The sequence below is a fragment of the Microtus oregoni genome, unplaced genomic scaffold (assembly GCF_018167655.1).
Source record: "Microtus oregoni isolate MIOR12 unplaced genomic scaffold, Mior012 000005F_ref0000423, whole genome shotgun sequence".
In the NCBI taxonomy this organism is placed as follows: domain Eukaryota; kingdom Metazoa; phylum Chordata; class Mammalia; order Rodentia; family Cricetidae; genus Microtus; species Microtus oregoni.
Genome location: NW_024543064.1, coordinates 47209520 through 47227973, shown reverse-complemented (window position 1 = coordinate 47227973; position 18454 = coordinate 47209520). Strand labels below are relative to the sequence as shown.

The 18454-nt window shown below is 46.7% G+C and overlaps 1 protein-coding gene across 3 annotated transcripts in view; it reads left to right on the top strand.

Moving 5' to 3' along the window:
* The window catches only part of Ak4 (adenylate kinase 4), a 52717-nt gene extending 34478 nt beyond the window's left edge, over window positions 1-18239 (top strand). For all 3 annotated transcript variants that reach the window (XM_041652846.1, XM_041652845.1, XM_041652844.1), the window contains 3 exons: window positions 11507-11679; window positions 13989-14107; window positions 14622-18239. In XM_041652846.1, coding sequence (XP_041508780.1) covers window positions 11507-11679; window positions 13989-14107; window positions 14622-14736 — 407 coding nt within the window. In that variant the 3' untranslated portion in view covers window positions 14737-18239. The remainder of the gene's footprint in view (window positions 1-11506; window positions 11680-13988; window positions 14108-14621) is intronic.
* Window positions 18240-18454: the final 215 nt, after the last annotated feature.

Here is an 18454-nt window from a genome sequence, read left to right as displayed (position 1 = left end):
CCCCAGCAGTGGCACTTTAGGGTTCACCACTATACCCATTTTCCCAAGCAGTTTTTGTGTATTTGGGATGAGCTCTAGGTTTGCTGGTACCCGTTGGTAATTCATTTCAATTCCTTTAATCATAAGGCCTCGTACTTTAAACTCCTCTCAGGAGGCAGCTAAAGGGCATTGGGGCCAGACTGCTCCTCTTGAATCTGAACTCTTGCCCTCCCTGGCAGTGTGTCACCTTGGGCTGGTCACTGTACTTTTCTGTGCATTTGATTTGTTGTGGAAGATGGATTAGGAAAGAGTTGGAGGGTGAAATGAATGACTGGAAGCAAAATGCTTAGGAGTGGCATTGAAGTAAATGCCATGAGGCTTTATTAGTGATTGTGGCTAGTTTACAGGGCCTGGGATTTTTCGTAGGTTACTACATGAAGTATGAAGTTCAAGATCTCAGTCCTGGGAGGCAGAGAGGCAGGTGGATCTCAAGGAGGCCAGAAACCCTGTGAAAAATTTAAAAAAAGCATTAAAAATTTCGCCTTGCAGAGTTGCAAGTCAGGCAGTTACGGACTCTTCCTGCTTGCTTTTTTTTGTCTTAGCTGTTTTCTCGGAGAAGAGCTGGTCCCTTTACAGCGCTGGCCTGTTTTTAGTGAAGTGCGTCAGTCTCCCAGCTGATTCGGTTTTCATCTTTCTTTCTGAAAACCCATCTGGTCGTATTCAGTTTTGATTTTTCTTCAAAGCTCTGGAATCTGTCCATTTGGCACAGCGCGGGCGTAAGGGCTGCTGGTCCCCACGTTCTACTTTAGACCCCTTATGTTGCAGGGAACATGGTCGTGCTTAGCCGAGATGTGCTGGCTGAGTGTGCTAAAGGTGATTGGATGTGTAGAGGCCTGTCTTAGAAGGAATTCTGGATGACAGATGACTCATCGTCTTGGTCCATATGGCTGCAGAGAGGCATCCTGCTAACTGTGGGTGGAAATCAGTGCGGTGGATGCTGGCCAAGGGAACACCAAGTCGGGTGGGGGATGGTGTGTGTTCTTCCTGGCCAACGCCACCCTTGTGCAAATGTTCAGCGCTCTACCTTCACTGCGCTTGGAAAAGAAACACCCATTTTGTTTTTCTCTTTGAAGCAAAGTCTCACTGTGTCACTCAGATGACTTCAAACTCATGGTAATCCTCTCTGTAGCCTCCCAAATGCTGGGATTACAGATATGAGCTACCAGGGTTGGTCTTCAAAAGGCTTTTATTTGGTACATTGGTCAACTTTCGTTAATAAAGCAATGATTAAGATGAGTAATGGGTAAACAAAAGGTTTTCTTTAGTTTGAAGTTGCGTGTGGGGGTGTATTAGTTACGTTTCTGTTGCTGTGATAAGGTTCCACGACCAAAAGCAGTTCATGGAAGAGTTAATTTCTGCTAGGGCTCCAGAGTCCTCAGTGACAGGGAAGACATGGCAGTGGGCAACTGAGCAGTGAGACACAAAGCAAGACAGCAAAATGGAAGTGTTAGGTCCTCTCTCTCTCTCTCTCTATGCATCACTAGCTGGGGATGTCAGTGTCTGAGGTGTGGTGAGCAGCACAGCAAGGGCCCCCTCACCTGCATTATAATCCTGATCGATTGCATCTCAGTAACAGCACACACACAAGGCTCGAGGTTTCATGATGTAGTTCCAGAAGCCAGAGTTGGTAGGGTGCTACACTCCTTGATCCTGCACAAGTCTCATGAGAATTAGCTGGAATCCTCAAGAACCATGGTAATCGTTTCCATGATACACACACCTCGTGTCTTCCCATCAAGCTGTACCTCTAAAAACATCTCATGATCATGTCCTAGTTACTGAGTCTCAGGACACGGACCTTTGGGAACTGTGCTCGGCTCATCCAAATCATAGCATTAGTTTTCCAGGAAAACACTCTCGCAATTTGGAAAATAATTTTTAAGTCTTTTAATTCAAGATAAAGATAACTGTTAAGGTTTCTTAAATATCTTTCACTGACACCGTTTTGCTTGAGATTTTATATTACCTTTGGCATGCAAGTTTGTAAAATAGGTGTGCAAAGCTCTTGAGTTTGTTATCAGGTATAGGTCCCTGATATGAAGGCTAGCTAGCTATTTGTGTTTGATCTCTTTTACCCAATGGTGGAGAACAGAACTAAATCCTTTAAATTGTCCTTTGACCATCACAGGCATGAAATTCTAAAATAGATATACAGACCAAACCTTTGCTGGTAATAATTATACATTTGTTTGTTTATTTGGGGGGCAGGGGCTGTGTAGCCTTAGTTGGTCTGGAACTCTCTAGACCAGGCTGGTCTCTAACTCACAGGGAGCCTCCTGCCTCTGCGTCCTGTGTGGTAGGACTAGAGGTGTGTCGCACCACAAATAGCATCATCATGTTTCTTAGAACGGAGACCTATGTGTGTGTGGTTAAAAACACTGCAGTTTGCTGGGTGTATTGGCACACTTGGTATCCCCTTCCCCTGTCTTGATAGAGGTTCTCATGTAGCTTAGGCTGACCTTAAATTCATTACGTAGCTGATGATTAAGTCCCATTCCAGCAGCCCTGACAGCTGAGTGTTTCAGGTGCTGGCCTTGAGCGTCCTGGCCTGTGCAGTGTGAAGAGTGGGAAGGGCAGCAGTGAGATCACACATTGCTTGGTTCCTTACACACTTGACTTTGAATTCAGAAACTCGTTCTGTTGCCAGACTTTTTTGCAACCCTACATATGGGATGAGACTCAAATTTTAAGAAGCTGAAGTTGTATTAAACAGACTGTATTTCCTTGTGAGCAGTACAAACTCGCTTATTCCGGAGGGAATTCTGTTTTTAATGGATTCACTTTTCTGCCCAGAAAGACAGGCTGTTTGAATGCACTGCCTTGCCATGACTGCTTGTGTTCTTGGAGAGTGATCTCAGACCTGAGACGTCCCGGCATGCCTGTCCACCCACTCAGGCCTTGGAAGGAGAAGCATGCTGAGAAAGCGGAGCAGGGGTCCTGGGGCTGATGGTTCTGCCCTGCCTTGGCAGAGAGTTGTTTTTAGCAGATTAGACCGGCTTGGACCTCCTCTCCTCTGTTTTTTTTTTTTTTTTTTCTTTTTGCGAGACCGACCTGTGAAGAGTGCCATCCCCCACTGGGCAGCAGATGCCTCCTGAGAGTGAACAATGCGCCCTGTCTCCTCACATCTTTTATCGAGTTCCTGGAGCAGTTTTCCCTGTCGCCCTTGTGATAGCGCCCTTGTGATAGCGCCCTTGTGATAGCGTATGATTCTGGACGTGTGATAATGTGGTTAGGCGGTTACTGAAGAGGTGCAGTTGAGTAAATAGAGGACAGCCCTGCTTTGAGAGTGTATGAATACTTCCATGTGTTTATAAGACATATTTCTAAAGTATATGCATACAGGTGTGACTGATTCTGCCCTTGGCTGGGGACAGTAAAGGAGAAAGAAAACGTGTTTAGGAAGGATTATGACTGGTGAGATGACTCTTGGTGAAAGCACTCAAGGCCTGATGACGGCAGTGTGATCTGGATGCTGTGGGAGCTCCTTGCAGCCGGTAGCCTTTAAGATACCAGTCTACTTGGCGGCATGATCTCTATAAGCTTGGGCAGTCCCCCGTGGCTGCTGGATTCGGTTCCAGTTTCCAGCACACGCAGAGGATTGCCGATAGCTACTCTTTCTGTCAGTTTATCGCCAGATAAATAAACCTTTGTCATACCTCTTTCCAGGCTGTTGTGGAACTCTTTCGTATGTCAGCACCTGGAACCCACAATGGATAGAGTGCCAGCGTGCTACAGCATGTGTGTGTGAGCCACTGGAGTGTGTGCATACAAGAACGCATGCGCGCACCCGCAGTGCGTAGACGCACACTTGCGCTCTCTGACACAGCCGGGGTGGAGGATGTGTATGCTGCTGACCTGGTAGACGAGGTGACATCGATGTTTAGGAGCTACGTGGAATTGGTGTCATGAAAGGTGAAGCCTTCCTCCAGCAAGGCTTCGCCTCTTCAGAGCTCCATAACCTCCCCAAATAACTGTCAGCCAGGGACCAGCTGTTCAAAGTCATGAACGAACGAACCTTTAGGGAACCCTTGCCATACAAGTCACAGGGATCAGATTTTGTTTTTTGGGTTTGGTTGATTTCGTGGTTATTTTTGTGACCAGGTAGGAAGCCACGATATTGTCACCTAGACGGTCACACCTTTGAGTTTATGTATCAAAACTGATCAGATAATTTTGGGGGAGGGGGTTTTGAGACAGGGTTTCTCTGCAACCCTGACTGTACTGCACCTCTGTGTTGAACTCGAGAGCTGCCTGTCTCTCTGCTCCGAGGGCTGGAGCTAAAGGTGCGTGCCACCACCGCCACCTGACTTGATCAGATCATTTTTTGCCAAGACCTGTTTGGTTCTACTTTTTTAAAAAGATTATCTTCTAAGTTCATTTGTATGTTTAAGTGTATGCCATGTATGGACCTGTGCCTGAGGAGGCCATCTAACGTGGGTACTAGGAACTAGGTCTTCTGGAAGAACATGGAGTGTTCTTAACTACGGAACCATCACTTTGGTCCTCAAGATTCTACTTTTTAACAAGGTCGTTAAATATCCTCATAATTTTATGAATAAAATAAATAATTTTATTTCCATTTAAATAATATGTTGAGGGAAAGCACAGCGCTTCACTAGGTGTGAGTCTAGTTTTAGTGAGACCAGCTAATGGTTTTCTAAAATAGCAATAATTGTTGAGTTCCATTCAGTGGGGACATGAAGAGACATAGGATTTTTCTCTTTATTTCCTGACCCTCTTTTTGATAAAGGTACTTCTGTGTCCTGGGTTGGTTCCCAATTTCCTATACAGTGGAGGCTGACCTTGACCCCTTCTCTGTCTCAAGTGCTGGGATGGTAGTTACTCTCCATCACAGTCAGTCTGTGTGATGCCCAGGAAGTGCCATACCACTGAACTACATGCTCTTTCCCCAATACTTGTGAAGATGCTCAGGTTGGCCTCCATTGCCCTGCCTTAGCCAGCCTTCCGAGTAATTAATACAGCTCTGTCTGTTTGATTTTTTTTTTTTTCTCTCTTGGTTTTTCGAGATAGGGTTTCTCTGTTTGTCCCTGGCTACCCTGGAACTCACTTTGAGGTCCAGGCTGGCCTCAAATTCACAGAGATCCACCTGCCTTTGCCCCTGCTGGGATTAAAGGCGCGTACCACCACCATCTGACAACCAACCTACTTTTGAATTCTTTTTTCCCCATCCATAAGAGAGGCCTGCTTTTGGTATAGGTTTTATAAATATTGGTTACAAGCATGGAAATAATTTGTTTGTTTGAGGCAGGGTTTTTCTGTAACAGCCCTGGCTATCCTGGAACTTGATTTGTAGACCAAGAGGATCCGCTCACCTCTGCCTCCCCAAGTGCTGAGATTAAAGATGTGTGCTACCGTGTGCAAGCACACTTGGCCCACAAGCATGGAACTCTTGAGGGGTTCTGGACATATGCTTGGTTAAATTGTAGGCATGTGTTAGTGTTATTAATATTATTTGTACTCTGGTTCTTCCCCCCACACTCAGATTTTTTTGAGTCTCAGTCTCATGTAGCCCAGACTGGATTTTCTCATGTAGCCAAGGGTGGCTTTAAATTCCTAATCTTGCTTTCACTCCTAATAGCTGGGATTATCGGACTGTCCCTATGTCTGGTTCATTCTTGTCAGAATCACATGGCATCATGTTTATTTGCTTATTTGGTTTCCCAGCTCCCTGCCCTCCCTCCACAGTGTAGGTGTACCCTGTGTCTGTGTTCACAGAGGGGTTGTCAGCATTACAATTGTGCTTTACATGGCAAAGGCTTCTGAACGTTCTGTCTGTCTCAGAAAGACCTCACCTGCAGCCAGTGACTGAGACCTCATGGGATGTTCGGCCAGCTAGTTTCCTAAGTGCAGGAATGAACGGACCTGTGGTGAAATCTTTTGTCCCTTTGTCTTGAGATACAGTGGGACCAGTTTGTCCCCAACTTGTCTGTGCACAGAGAACAGAGGGTTCTTAAACAGAGGAACCTTTATATGAGCGTTTGCAGATGGTCACTCCTGCTTCCTCACAGGGACATCTTTCCTTGGGGGAAGGGGGTTCAGTATTAAGAGTAACTTTAAGAACAAAGGTTTGGGGCTGAATAGATGGCCCTGTGGTTAAGAGCAGAGGACTTGAGCTCAGTATCCAGCACCCACAAGACAGCTCACAGTCATCCCTTAACTCCAGGGTATCCAAGAGCTTTTATGGCCTCTGCGGGCACCCGCCAAGCATGGGATCCACGTACATATATCCTGGCAAACCAGCGTGCTTATTGATAGAAGTAATGACCTAGGACTTGATTATACTGCAGAGACCCTTCCAGAGGATCTCAGGAGATCTCAGCTTCCAAGAATTCGCCTTCCTATGACAAAGTCCCTTTGAAGAGGCAGACTCTCTGAGGGTCTCATAACCAGGCTGGCTTCATGACATACAACTCTGGCCCTCCTGCTTCTGTGTGCTGGTTCGTTTGTTAGCCTGACACAATGGCTGTGAAGGGGATCTCATCGGAGTCACGGCGTCCCTCAGACTGGCCTAGGAGAATGTCTGTGTGGGAATTTCACGGATGTTGATTGCTGTGAGCAGGTGGTTCTGGGAAGTCTAGGAAAGACGGCTGAATGTGGGCCTGGGAGCAAGTCAGTAAGCATCTTTCCGAGATTCCTGCCCTGGCATCTCTCAATAATGGGCTCTTTTTTTTTTCTTTTATTTAATACCACCACCACACACACACACACACACACACACACGGTTTGCCCCCCCCCCCCCCCCCCGCCCAACACACTCCAGCATTGGTCTGTCTCAGTCCTTTGCTCAGCCATTTCCTCATAAGCTCTTAAGGGCAGGGCCCCTTAGTGCACATCTCTTGTATCCCAGTATTTCTGGTTCTAGAGCAGTGCTCCTCTGCGTTCCTCTGGCTGCGACCTTTAATACAGTTCCTCCTGTGGCGATCCCAGCCCTAGTCACTGCTTCATAACTGTAACTTGGCTACTGTTATGGATCATCATGTAAATACCAGACATGCTAGGAACTGTTAGTTCAGAGTTCTCCATGTCTCCCAGGACCCTTGCAGTGAGCTGGGAGTGTGTGTGTGTGGGGGGGGGGGGGGGGAATCCAGGTGGGGTTCTAGAGTGCTCGGCACAGCAGAGCCCACAGCCCCTTTGCTGGCTTTCTAAGCCACTACTTCCTCTTTTCACCCTTCCTAAGGGTGGAATGAGGAGGGCTCCAGAGGTTGCATAGGTAAACACGGGATAGTCACACAAGGGGAGGAGAAAAGGCCCTCTCTGTGACATAAGCTTCGCTGTGGTTCCTAAGGATTTCTGGGCTTAGTGTGAACAGTTTACACTCCCTGCTAGGTAAGACTGGGAGAATGCCACCTGCCTCCTGCCATAGCTGGTCCCTGTGGCTCATAACTGGGAGTAGCGCCCCTCCCCCACCCCCACCCCCCGTTGGGATGGGCGGAAGTAGCTATAGACTTGATAGGTGGGGGAGGGACCGTTCTCAAGGTGCCAGCCAGCCCGGGCAGATGTTGATTGACATACATTTCTACTGGGAAACTCTCTTAGAAGAATGGAACTGAGCCCAGCTGTGATGGTTCTCTCTCAGAGAGGAACAGGATCGCTACATCCAGTGGCCTTGCAGACCTGGCCAGCTGCTTCCACCAGGCAGAGGTCCTGTTGTGCTTGACTCTTCACCTCCCTGATTCCATTCCATTCGCCTCTGCCCTTAGCTGCTGCCGTGGCACCCTGCTCCAGCTGCTCCCCTCGGGCTTGTGGCAAGGTTAGGGGTACCAGGTGCCAAATCCCAGCAGCCAGAAGGAATCTAGCCACTTGTCACTGTCCCGCACAGATCCTTGAGGATTTGGGGGACAGGCCTGTTGGTGCAGTGTGGCAGTTCCAAGCTGGCCATCTCGAGCAGCTGTTTGGCCTGGGCCAGAGCATGTTTTCTTGGTTGGGTTAAGTAAGGGGCAAGTGGTGATAGGTGTGGGAGAATGAGGAAGACAGTCCTATAAGCTGTGAAGCCATGCATGGGAGGCAAGCACCAGGTGCTAGCATGCTCTTTTGTTTTGCTGTGATATTTAATCAGACACAAGGCAGCTAGCATCCTGTCCCCCAAACATTCATTCAGGTAATTTTCTCTCCCTTTCCCTGATACTGTCTCTGAGGCTGGGCCTTATTCTATCACCAAACTGACCTGAGAATCACATCAAGCCTCCCTCCCCCCCCCCCCCCCCCAGCTTCCCTCTCTCCCTGCCCAGTTATAATTCTCTATGCATGGAAAAGTTGTAAATGCTGCCACCTGTTGACCAAGTGTGCACGTGCAGCCCATCCACGTTCACCATCCTGCCCAGGTGGCATCTCCTGAGTTCTGGGCACTTCAGAAAGAGGCACTGCCCAGGTCTCAGGGTCTGTCAGCATCTGAGTTTAGTGGGGGTAAGTACCACACTGGGTCCGCGGTTCTCTGGGCACACCATTGTGAGTAGTAGCCTATTCAGTCAGATCCACATTTTCTGCCCGCCTGTCTTGTCTTGCCCTCCTCTTCCTTTCTCCTTCCTTCCGTTTCTCCCATCACTCTCTCCCTTGTATGTGTATGCGTGTGCAAACACAAGTTTTGAGTCCAGGATCTCACAGCCTCCCTTTTGCTCGCCACACCCCCAGAACTGTCTTCTCTTAAATATGGGTTTTTCTTCTTCCCTCCCTTCCTCTCTCCTCTTTGCCTCCCCCCACCCCAGACAGGGTTTCTCTCTATAACATACCTGGTTGTCCTAGAACTCACACAGATCTGCCTGCTTCTGCCTTCCCAGCACTGGGATTAAAGGCATGAGTTACCACCGCCTGACTAATATGGATATTTCTATTTGAAGATTTTTCATGGATCATATTTTAACTTGGAATTTATATAGGGGGTCTTTTCACAAGCCAATATCCTAACAATTCAGTCATTGTTCCAGGAGTTTGAGTCTCACTCAGTTCCCAGAGTCACTCTCTAGAAGGGAACTGGGATCAAATAAATATCAAATGCTAGCTATATAGATCAGAGAAACAAAATGCGTACATTTCTTTAATCTCCTTCCCTCTGTCTCTATCTGCTGTGGTCCAGGGTGCAGCCTGGGTTCAGATCCTGAGCTGGGGAAGAAGGAGTGTTGGTGGAGTGTCTTTCCACCAGATGGGTGCCAGAGAATTGTCTGTATTCTGTCAATCATGTTATAAATAAACGCTGATTGGCCAGGCAGGAAATATAGGCAGGAAAACCAGACAGGAAGTAGAAATGATATAATGAGAACAGGAGAATTCTGGGAAGGAGGACAATAACCCCAACAAGCAGGCCTGGCCCTTCATGTTACAGATGGGTTTCACACAAGCGACTGGCCCCGAATAGCTCCAGCCATCTTTACTTACATATCAGAAACAAACATATTTTTCCATACTAACAAACACGATTTTCCCCCATCCTTCAACATTAACCTCCGGCAAAAACAAATAATCCAAATATCCCAGCTTTTCCATCAAAACATCTTTAAACCCAGAACAACACTCATCCTTGTGCTAGCTTGGCCCGACACTGAACTGGGTACATCCTGTCTTTACAAAACTAAGGGTGGTAAACATAGGCACACATTTTCAAGAACATATTGTTCAAAACATATTTACAGAAATAGGGGTGATCTGCTTCCGATCCTGTCAGCACTGAATCAGAACAGCTCCCGGGGTCTGAAGAGACAGCTGGCACCCCCCAGACAAGAAACCCGAGAAACGTCAGCTTCCAAAGAATTTTAGGGAAAATATTCGAGAAAAAACCGGGGTTCCCAGAAATGATCATATTTGTTCCATGCAAGAGAATCATCAATATTACAAGAGAGAAGAGAACATGCAGGCTGCATGGTCCCAGCAGTAGTCTGTGCTGTCCCGAAGGCCACTGGTCCTTGCTCACTGAGACTGTCCCCACACGTGGGCTTTTGCCTCACCTGGAGGCATGCCATATGCTGGCTGGAAACTAGAATGCACGGCTCCTAGCATCTATGAATAGCTCATTCACACAGACATTAGTCGATAGGTCTTCACATTGTACTCTTTTTCAGATTGTTCGTTTCAAAATTGCATGTGCCGCCAAGTGGTTAAAGAGCCAGGTTCACCGTGCTTTCTCCCGTGGTGTTCTTGGCAGCCTGCGATGTTAGAATTACATCCAAATGACTTGCTGTGCCCAGACCAGCTTGAAGAAGGCACCACCTACCACCTATCACCTCCAGGCCCCAAGGCCCTAGTCTGCATTCCTGTCTAGGTCTGAACTATAAAGCTGAATATAAAGCCGAGGCTAAGAATTCCATTTTGAAAATCTTGGAAGTAGTTAAACGGCATTTTCAAAGCCTTGCCTTTACGTCTACTCAACTACTCAAAGCGACAGCCTGCTCTCCAGTACCCATGACAGAAGCCCAGATGTCTGTGGAGGCTCAGAATATTTCCAGGGCCTTTGGTCTAGGATACCACACTTGTCCCCATGAGTCTCTTCAAGGTCTGCCCCTTCTAACCACTCTTGTTTAGTGGTCATGAACTAAAAAAGGCAAGCTAGCCTTCCCTGTCCCATAGCCACTGCCGGCGCTGTGACTGAGACTCATACTTTATTATCAAAAACAAAAAAAGACAATGCCCATGAGCCCAGATTTATATTTTGATATTTTTCCACACTTAGAAAAGTAGACAGATCTATAATTTTTGCAGCAAATAAATCATTTTCAAAGGACTAGTTATTTTTGCAATAGGCTTAGCTAAAGATCGTCTCCCTTGGCTGGCCTGAAACTTGCTATAGGACCATGCTACCCTCAAAGGTCTGCTGATCCCAGTGTTGGGTTTAAAGGTGTGTACTACCATGTTTAGTCAGGCTTAGATATTTTAGGTAAAAAAAATTTTTTTTTCTTTTTGAGACAGGGTCTCACTTATTTCCCAAACTGGCCTGGAATTCACGACCCTCTTGGTGTAGCCTCCCAAATACTGGAATCCTGAGAGTTTGCAACCATTTTCCTGGAATGTTTCAAGAGCGCCGTATGGAATTGTTAGGTTACATGGCACATAAAGGGCCAGGTGATTATCTGGGTAAAGGCCTGTTGATTCAGGGTTTCAAAGACAGGCCTGCAGTTACTTGTGGTAACAGACTGTGAGCTAGAAAGCACCAGATAGGAGGAGTCTGTACTCTCCCTATAGCAGAAGAAGAAATGAAGAAAGTACAACTTGCTCAACAGCACATGGGGTCAGTCAAGGCAAAGCTTGGCCCCAGCTGGGCTAGTGCCTTTCATTCAGTTCAGTGCAGTCTACTCTGAATCATAGGACTCCTAGACCATGCATGTGATCTGGGCTATGAAAGAACATATTTACAGAGGTAGTTACAGATTATTAGTTAGCTCCTTTTGGATTGTGTAGATTTTATTATTCCCCATACTCAATGGACGGTGTCTGGCAATTGATCTTTTGTTTTGGCCCTTAGGGTTCCCAAGGACGTTAGTACAGGCAGAAGCCTTGGACAGAATCTGTGATGTGGACCTAGTGATTAGTCTGAATATCCCTTTTGAGACACTTAAAGATCGTCTGAGCCGAAGATGGATTCACCCTTCTAGCGGGAGAGTCTATAACTTGGACTTCAACCCTCCTCAAGTGCTGGTAAGATAGACTGCATGCTGTTCAGGGAAGATAAAATCTATATAGCCAAGAAACACAGACAAAGTTTAGATTCAGTCGTAGTCAAAGGGGAAAGCTAGGACTAAAGGCAGCCTTGCTGGCGACCTGGGGAAAGTGGCCTCCTCCTTTTTGTTTCATGACTTTTATTAAACTATTGACATTTGTTTATCTTTTGGGGGATGGGCTTTTTGAGACAGTGCTCTGTGTAACAGTTGGGGCTGTCCTGGAACACAGAGAGATCTGCTTGCTTCTGCCTCTGAGTGCTGGGATTAAAGGTGTGTGCTCCTACACCTAGCTATTGATGGTCATTGCTAAGCCACCATAGGTAGCTCAGGTTGCTTCTAACTCAAAGTTCTCTAGCCTTGGTCTTCCAAAGGCCTGAGAGATTCCGGGTGTGCATCCCATGTCTGGTTCATGATACTTGTGATTATCTTTCTGTTGATTTTTTTTTTTTCCTCCTGACTCCCTGATAATGGCTGATTGAACTAATGCATGAATTCTGCCTGTTATCTCTGGACTGGAATAGGTAGCATGGTATCAAATCTTTATATGGAAAAAAGCCTTGAATGTAGACGAAAAAAGTGACAAGTTACTTTAAGGTGGTATTACCACTGCTGGTCGCCATTGTGCCAATATTGCCCTTAATGGTGCCAGTTCATTTGTGATGAGCATTAGAGGACCCCACCCTAGCTAACTGGTTTGCTCTCTCAGTCTTTCACTTATTCCATAGATCCAGGTTCATTGTTTTGACTAGGCAGGTCCTAACCTTCTGAGTGGCTGGGTAGACAGGGTGCCATTGAAGTGTAACCCAGGATATGGCGATAAGAAAATAAAAGGGGAGAGAAGAAAGGACTTGAAAGCTCAAAGGCCCCTCTGGCCTTATTCAGACATGCTCATCAATTCTTACAATATCTGAAAAGCTTTACTTACTAAAGTGTTACTTTCCAAAGCCCAACTCTACCTGAAAGAACCCCTGATGACAGTGAACGCTGTTTCCAGAGACAGCTGTGGAAGTGAATGGCCAGCACCACCAGCCACTGGTGTCTCCCCAGGGTAGAGTGAGGTTGTTTCCCGGGTGCCCTTCTCTTTCTTCTGGAAGCAGCGCTGTTTGCTGGTACTTTAAGCATTTTGGCCATCAGTAGAACAGATCAGTCACGGCCTCTGCGTTTCTGCATGCTGACATTCCACCTGTGATAGTGGTGTGTATTGTCATGTGTCATCAGTGTGGCCCCCAGCTGCAGCCAGGATCACAGTGTGTTTTAAATTCCCGGGCAGCTTCTCATGGTCCATGTGAGTTGCCGGAGTCTTGTAGATCCTCCCTAGCCTGTCTTTGACAGATTTACTCTGCAGCTTTCCCTAGAGAGGACGGTGTGGGCTTGGGAGCAGAATTCTGATGCTACTACTGTGCTGTGCGTAGGTCGCTATGCTTCCTAGGAGATTCAAAGTACCAAAAAGGAAATTTGCTTGTGTATCCCAGGCTCTTCTGGAGCTAATGATGTGTAGATCAGGTGGGCCTTGAACTTACAGAGCCACCTGCCTCTGCTAGCATTAAAGGCCTGTGCAACCACATCCACTGAAAATTTTATATATTTAAATGACTCGTTTCTTAAAATGCTTGTCCCTGATGGTCCTGGGTGTTTGAATCAGGCCTATTGATAAACCTCAGGGTGTGTCGTTGGTTTTGCAGAGACTGCTCCGTAGCAGTGTGAAAGCTGACAGAGATGGTATAGAACCATTTTTTCCCCTGTTTTTGCTCCTTTTATCAGTTACTTGTTTGTATCCATGTTCATATGGATATATACTTGTGAGGGTCCCATGGCACAAGTGTGTATGACTAAGGTCAATTTGCAGGAGTCTTCTTGTGGGTCCAGGTTCATGAAGCTTGATATCAAGTACCTTCGCTTGTGACTCCAGTTTCGGTCTTGAAGTCAGTTTCCGCCCCACCATAAGAAGCCAGAATTTAGAAGGAAAAAAAAAAAAGCAGTTTGGGGGCTATTTAGTGGGACCAGCATGACATTATGTAGGTATGTTGTTTAGGGAGGATTCTCAGAATTCAGACAGGCTTGAAAGTACCATTTAGCTATAGCACCAGCATGTGTTTATAAAGATGTGAATAGTCAAGGAAGATTTAGTGCCCTTCTCGGGACATGAGGCCAGCATAGCAAAGCCCCAGGCTTGGGTTTGTGGATGTGGTTGGAGTTCACTTTGATCATGCGGTCCGCTACAAGAAAGTTCTGACCTTGGGAATGGCCACTGGTTGGCCATGTTAACTGGCTCCTCTGATGCTTTAGGGGGTTGATGACATCACTGGTGAGCCACTTGTCCAACAAGAAGATGATAAACCCGAAGCCGTTGCTGCCAAACTACGACGGTACAAGGATGGGGCAAAACCCGTCATCGAACTGTACAAGTGAGTGTGCCTTAGTGTGTTCGTGGGAGGATCTCGGGCCTGAGCCAGGTAATGCTTCTTCGAGCTAGATGCGTCTGAAGGTCCACACTTCCCAGAAGGTGGGGAAGTAGTGGAGTGGTCTGTGGGAGGTAAGGTTCAGCATCTCTATTCAGGAACCTGTTAGAACATGAGGGCTTAAACCCAGTTATCTCTGTCTGTTTTATGTCTGGACTTTTGGGGCAGGGGTGATGGGGGTTGAGGGGATTTTGGCAGCTGGAGTTGAGGCTTTATGAATACTATGCAGGTGTTACATCTTTGTGCTCCAACGCCCTCCCCCCCATTCCAGCCCTCATTATCTTATTTAATTGCCTTAGATACTTTGACATGCTTTCATGTAAATACGTGATTCAGGTAGACTAGGGTGACTGTCAAACTATAAACAGACCAGGGGATGGTGCTTGCTTTAACCTTGGCTCTCTGCCTGTCCTGTGATGTTAAACAACCTAAACGATGTTTTACTTGGATTGTCTTCCAGGAGCCGCGGAGTGCTCCACCAGTTCTCCGGGACGGAGACGAACAAAATATGGCCCTACGTTTACACACTTTTCTCAAACAAGATCGCACCTATTCAGTCCAAAGAAGCAAACTGAGCCTGCCCTTGGAAGAGCCAAGAAGACTTGGTCGTTCACTCAATCATGCGTGTAGTCCTGGTGCCCTGGCCAAATTAGGAGCTAGCTGAGATAGCTTGCGGCATCTTCTCTAGTTTAAGTGAATGAAGTAATGAGGAAAACTAGTGGGTAGAAAGCATCCATGAAGAAACCCTCCTCCTGCCTTTGAAAAGAACGCAGAGCTCTGCAGGGGCGAAAGCCCAGACTGGATTTCCACCAGTGTTGAGCCCATACTCTAGATGGATTGCAGCCATGCCCTGCTATCGGGAATCTTTTTGCACACGATGGTGGTGGAATCTCTGGTCTGTGCCACCTTCCACAGGCTGTTGAACCACAGCACTGTCAGCCTGAGAACTTGGAGAGCTGTGGTCCTGGCTTGTCCTCTGCCATACCCTCCTTGATAATTGAATTGATGCTAATTGCGCCCAGCCACTGCTTCTCCACGGCGACTGTTCCACCCTCTGTTCTCAGACATCCTAGTTTCTGCTGACCTTGTCCTATCTCATCTGCTCGCTCTCCTCATAAGCTGTTCAGTAATACGATAGTCTCTGCCTTTATCCCTCTAACCTCCTCTCTCTACAGACTGAGAACCAGGGGAACTGAGCCAGGCAGAGTGCTCACCTTGTGAAACAGCTGCTCTGACTGTCTTGAACCCACTCTGTACCTTCTGTTGTTTAAAAACGATTCCCTAAAGTTTTGGGGAATTCTCAAGGGAAAAAAAAAAACAACAAGGGAAATGTTCACTTAAGGAATTGTGGGATGATCGTCTCTTCTGCATAGAAGTGTAGTGATCGTGTGGAAATCACTGGACTAATGAGATGGTTTCGGCTTCTTTATTCGAGGCAAGGTGAATATTGAACGTGCTGCTAAATATTAATGCTGACAATGTTTTTTTGCGAGTGATCCAAGCAGATGGCAAGAAGTCAGTAAAGGGAGCAAGCCTGTGGGCTTGGCGCATCTTGCACTAGCTGTACATTGCACCTGCACTGAGTAAGACAGCTTTACTGCTGTGGGAACGCAGAATCTTTGTTTTCTTCCTATTCCAAAGATGCAGTCTATAGGTGGCCACAAAGTCCAGAAATGAAGATGCTAATATTTTGTCAATCATCATGTCAATAAAACATTCGTTAAAAGACTTCCCTGGTGTCCAGACTTGTTGGCCACCTTGTATAATTCTTACTCTTCTCTGGGAAGAGAAGTGACATTTCTTCTTGCTGCCTTAAGGTGTCCTACACCCTCCTGTCGTCCCCCAGGGAGTGTCCTTTCTTACTGGTGATTTAGTGTGACATCTCATAGTCTGTGGGGGCAGGGTGTGGGGTGGGCGTAGCACTTTAGTGGTGTTGACACATTACATTTTGAAGGTGTCTGTGGATCCCTGCTCCATTCACTGCGGTCTGTTCTGTGTGGTGATGAGTCTGTCTTCCTTACTGTACTGCCCGGACTCTGTGGCTCCTCTCAGTGTCCTCCCCTGTGCATGTTCTTCAGCTGCCTTCAAGGCAATGCAGAACAGCATCCCTCCGCATGCTCTCAAGTGGAGACGCCTGGCTCAGGCCTGTGACCACGTGGGCGCTGTCATGTTGATGCCAACTACTTTGGAAGCTTGCATTTGGATGTCACTTGGTAGGAGTCAGGAGAGACAAAAGTCCAGGGGAGGCAGGTCAGGCATGGGAAACTGCTGTCTAGAGGAGGATCACCCTGAGATTATTTCCACAAACCAAGGGAAGTAGAAGCCTAAGGGAATTTGGGGTAACTCGGGGGGGGGGGGGGCGGAAATAACTTCCAACTTATTTCTTAACCTCTTTTAAAGATTGAGGTGTGACCAGGTTACTGCCTGCACACTCTGTTTTTCCATCTTTTCTGTTTGCATTTCAAGCTCAGTAGTCTATGGTAGCTAGGCACTGGGGACACTAGGGGTCAGGAGTGTCTGTCTGCTGGTGAGACCAGGAAGAGGTGAAAATGTCTTTTCCAAGGTCTTTGCTGATTTTCACATTCATTGGCCGGAAAAAGGACATCTGGTTTTCCGCACCAGACTTGCCTGATTTTTTTTTTTTGTTGTTGTTGTTGTTTTGTTTTGTTTTTTTAATGACTTTGTCAGAAGAGTGTTGATACCGAAAATACCGTGACAGGTAGAATGAAAGAAGCATCTTGTCCTTCCTTCCCATGCACACCTGTCCCTCAGATGGAAGCCAAGAGTCTGGGTGGTTTCTGAGATTCCACACTGACCTTTATTCACGGGCTCCACGCAGTTCTTTGTTCAGTTTGCCTCCCACCATCCTTTTGATTAGAGCTTGGGAAACCCTGCATGTTGGTTCCTCGAGTATTATGACAAAAAGGTGCCACGAAGGAGGCCTTCTGAGTGGATTGTGTACTCTCAGGACCTCCATAAGCATCTTGGTGACTCTTCCCAGCGTCCCATGAAGTAGACACAACCAATCCTTCCTATGAACAAGGAGTCCAGTTTAGGAAGTCTTGCCCAGGCTCTTGATACAAGTGAACAGTACAGCTATGAGCCACTCCCAGGTTTTCCTGCTTCAGAAACCACAGGCTTTTATTGGCTGTTAGCTGTCTGTCTTGCCCTAAGCACCCCCCGCCCCCCAGTTCTGCTTGTGGGCTCTGGAAGAGTGGCAGACATCATTGGAGTGGCTTAGGCAAAGGAACTTGCCAGAAGAGGCCTCTGATTACAAGGCTGGGTTTGGACCCAGGCTGACTGGCCTCAATTCAGGTATCAGAAGCCATGCATCCCTTATGAAGAAAACCTGCCATCTGTTAAAACCTAAAAGTTATCCATACATGCTATTCCTTATTTTTGGTGTGGTAAACCGAACAGTTCTTGGCAGAATAAATGCTATCACCTGTGCCTGGGCACGTCATGGTTTGGCCATTCTGTATGTAGTTGAGTGTGAAGGAGACAGGCTATGCTGTTAGCCCAGATAGCATTCATATCTAGTATCTCTAGTGGCAGAAAACAGGAAGCACAAGTGTCTTGCAGTAAAAGATCCTTGTTTCCAACTTTTGAAAGGGTCCTTACCTCTCTGGGATTAGAGAGAAGGGAAGAAAATTTTGTCTTTGTGGAAACTGCAAGCGATGTTAGGGCTCAAGGCTTTTCTAGTTTTATGAGAATTTGTACTACTGAACTGATTGTTTTTGAGGTGGACGAATATGTTGCGCTATGATGGCATTTCACTGTGATCTCCCAAAGTTCCAGGCAGTCTTCTAACCCAGTGCTACCTGTCTTCTGTTCACTGGCCTGTGAAAAATGGCTTACTTTTTCCAGGAGCCGACAGGCCTGTTTTTCTTTAGCGTGATAGTTGGTGTTCCTGATTTTGGAATATACTTAATTCAGAGTATCTGAACGTGTTCTGTATATGCTAGCCTAACTTCATTGTATTAATTGTTTTTTTGTTTTTTTTTTTTGGTTATCTTGCTTGAAGATCGATTTGTATTCAATTTGATAGAAATAAACGTTTTTCTGCTTGATGCAATCAGTTCATTTAGTGTTTGTGGCTGTTTATACACTAAAGTTTTCAGGAGTTTGCTCTTGGTTGTTTACACCACGTGATGGCTTTTCCGTTAGCCACAGTTGCCTCTAACGTGTAAACGAGGCAAACAGTGAATGTAACCTAAACCAAGTAGTGGTGGCAAGCCGTGCTTCTGGTCCTGTTCGCTTTCCTGCTGTTGTTAATGTTCCCTCATGTTCCTT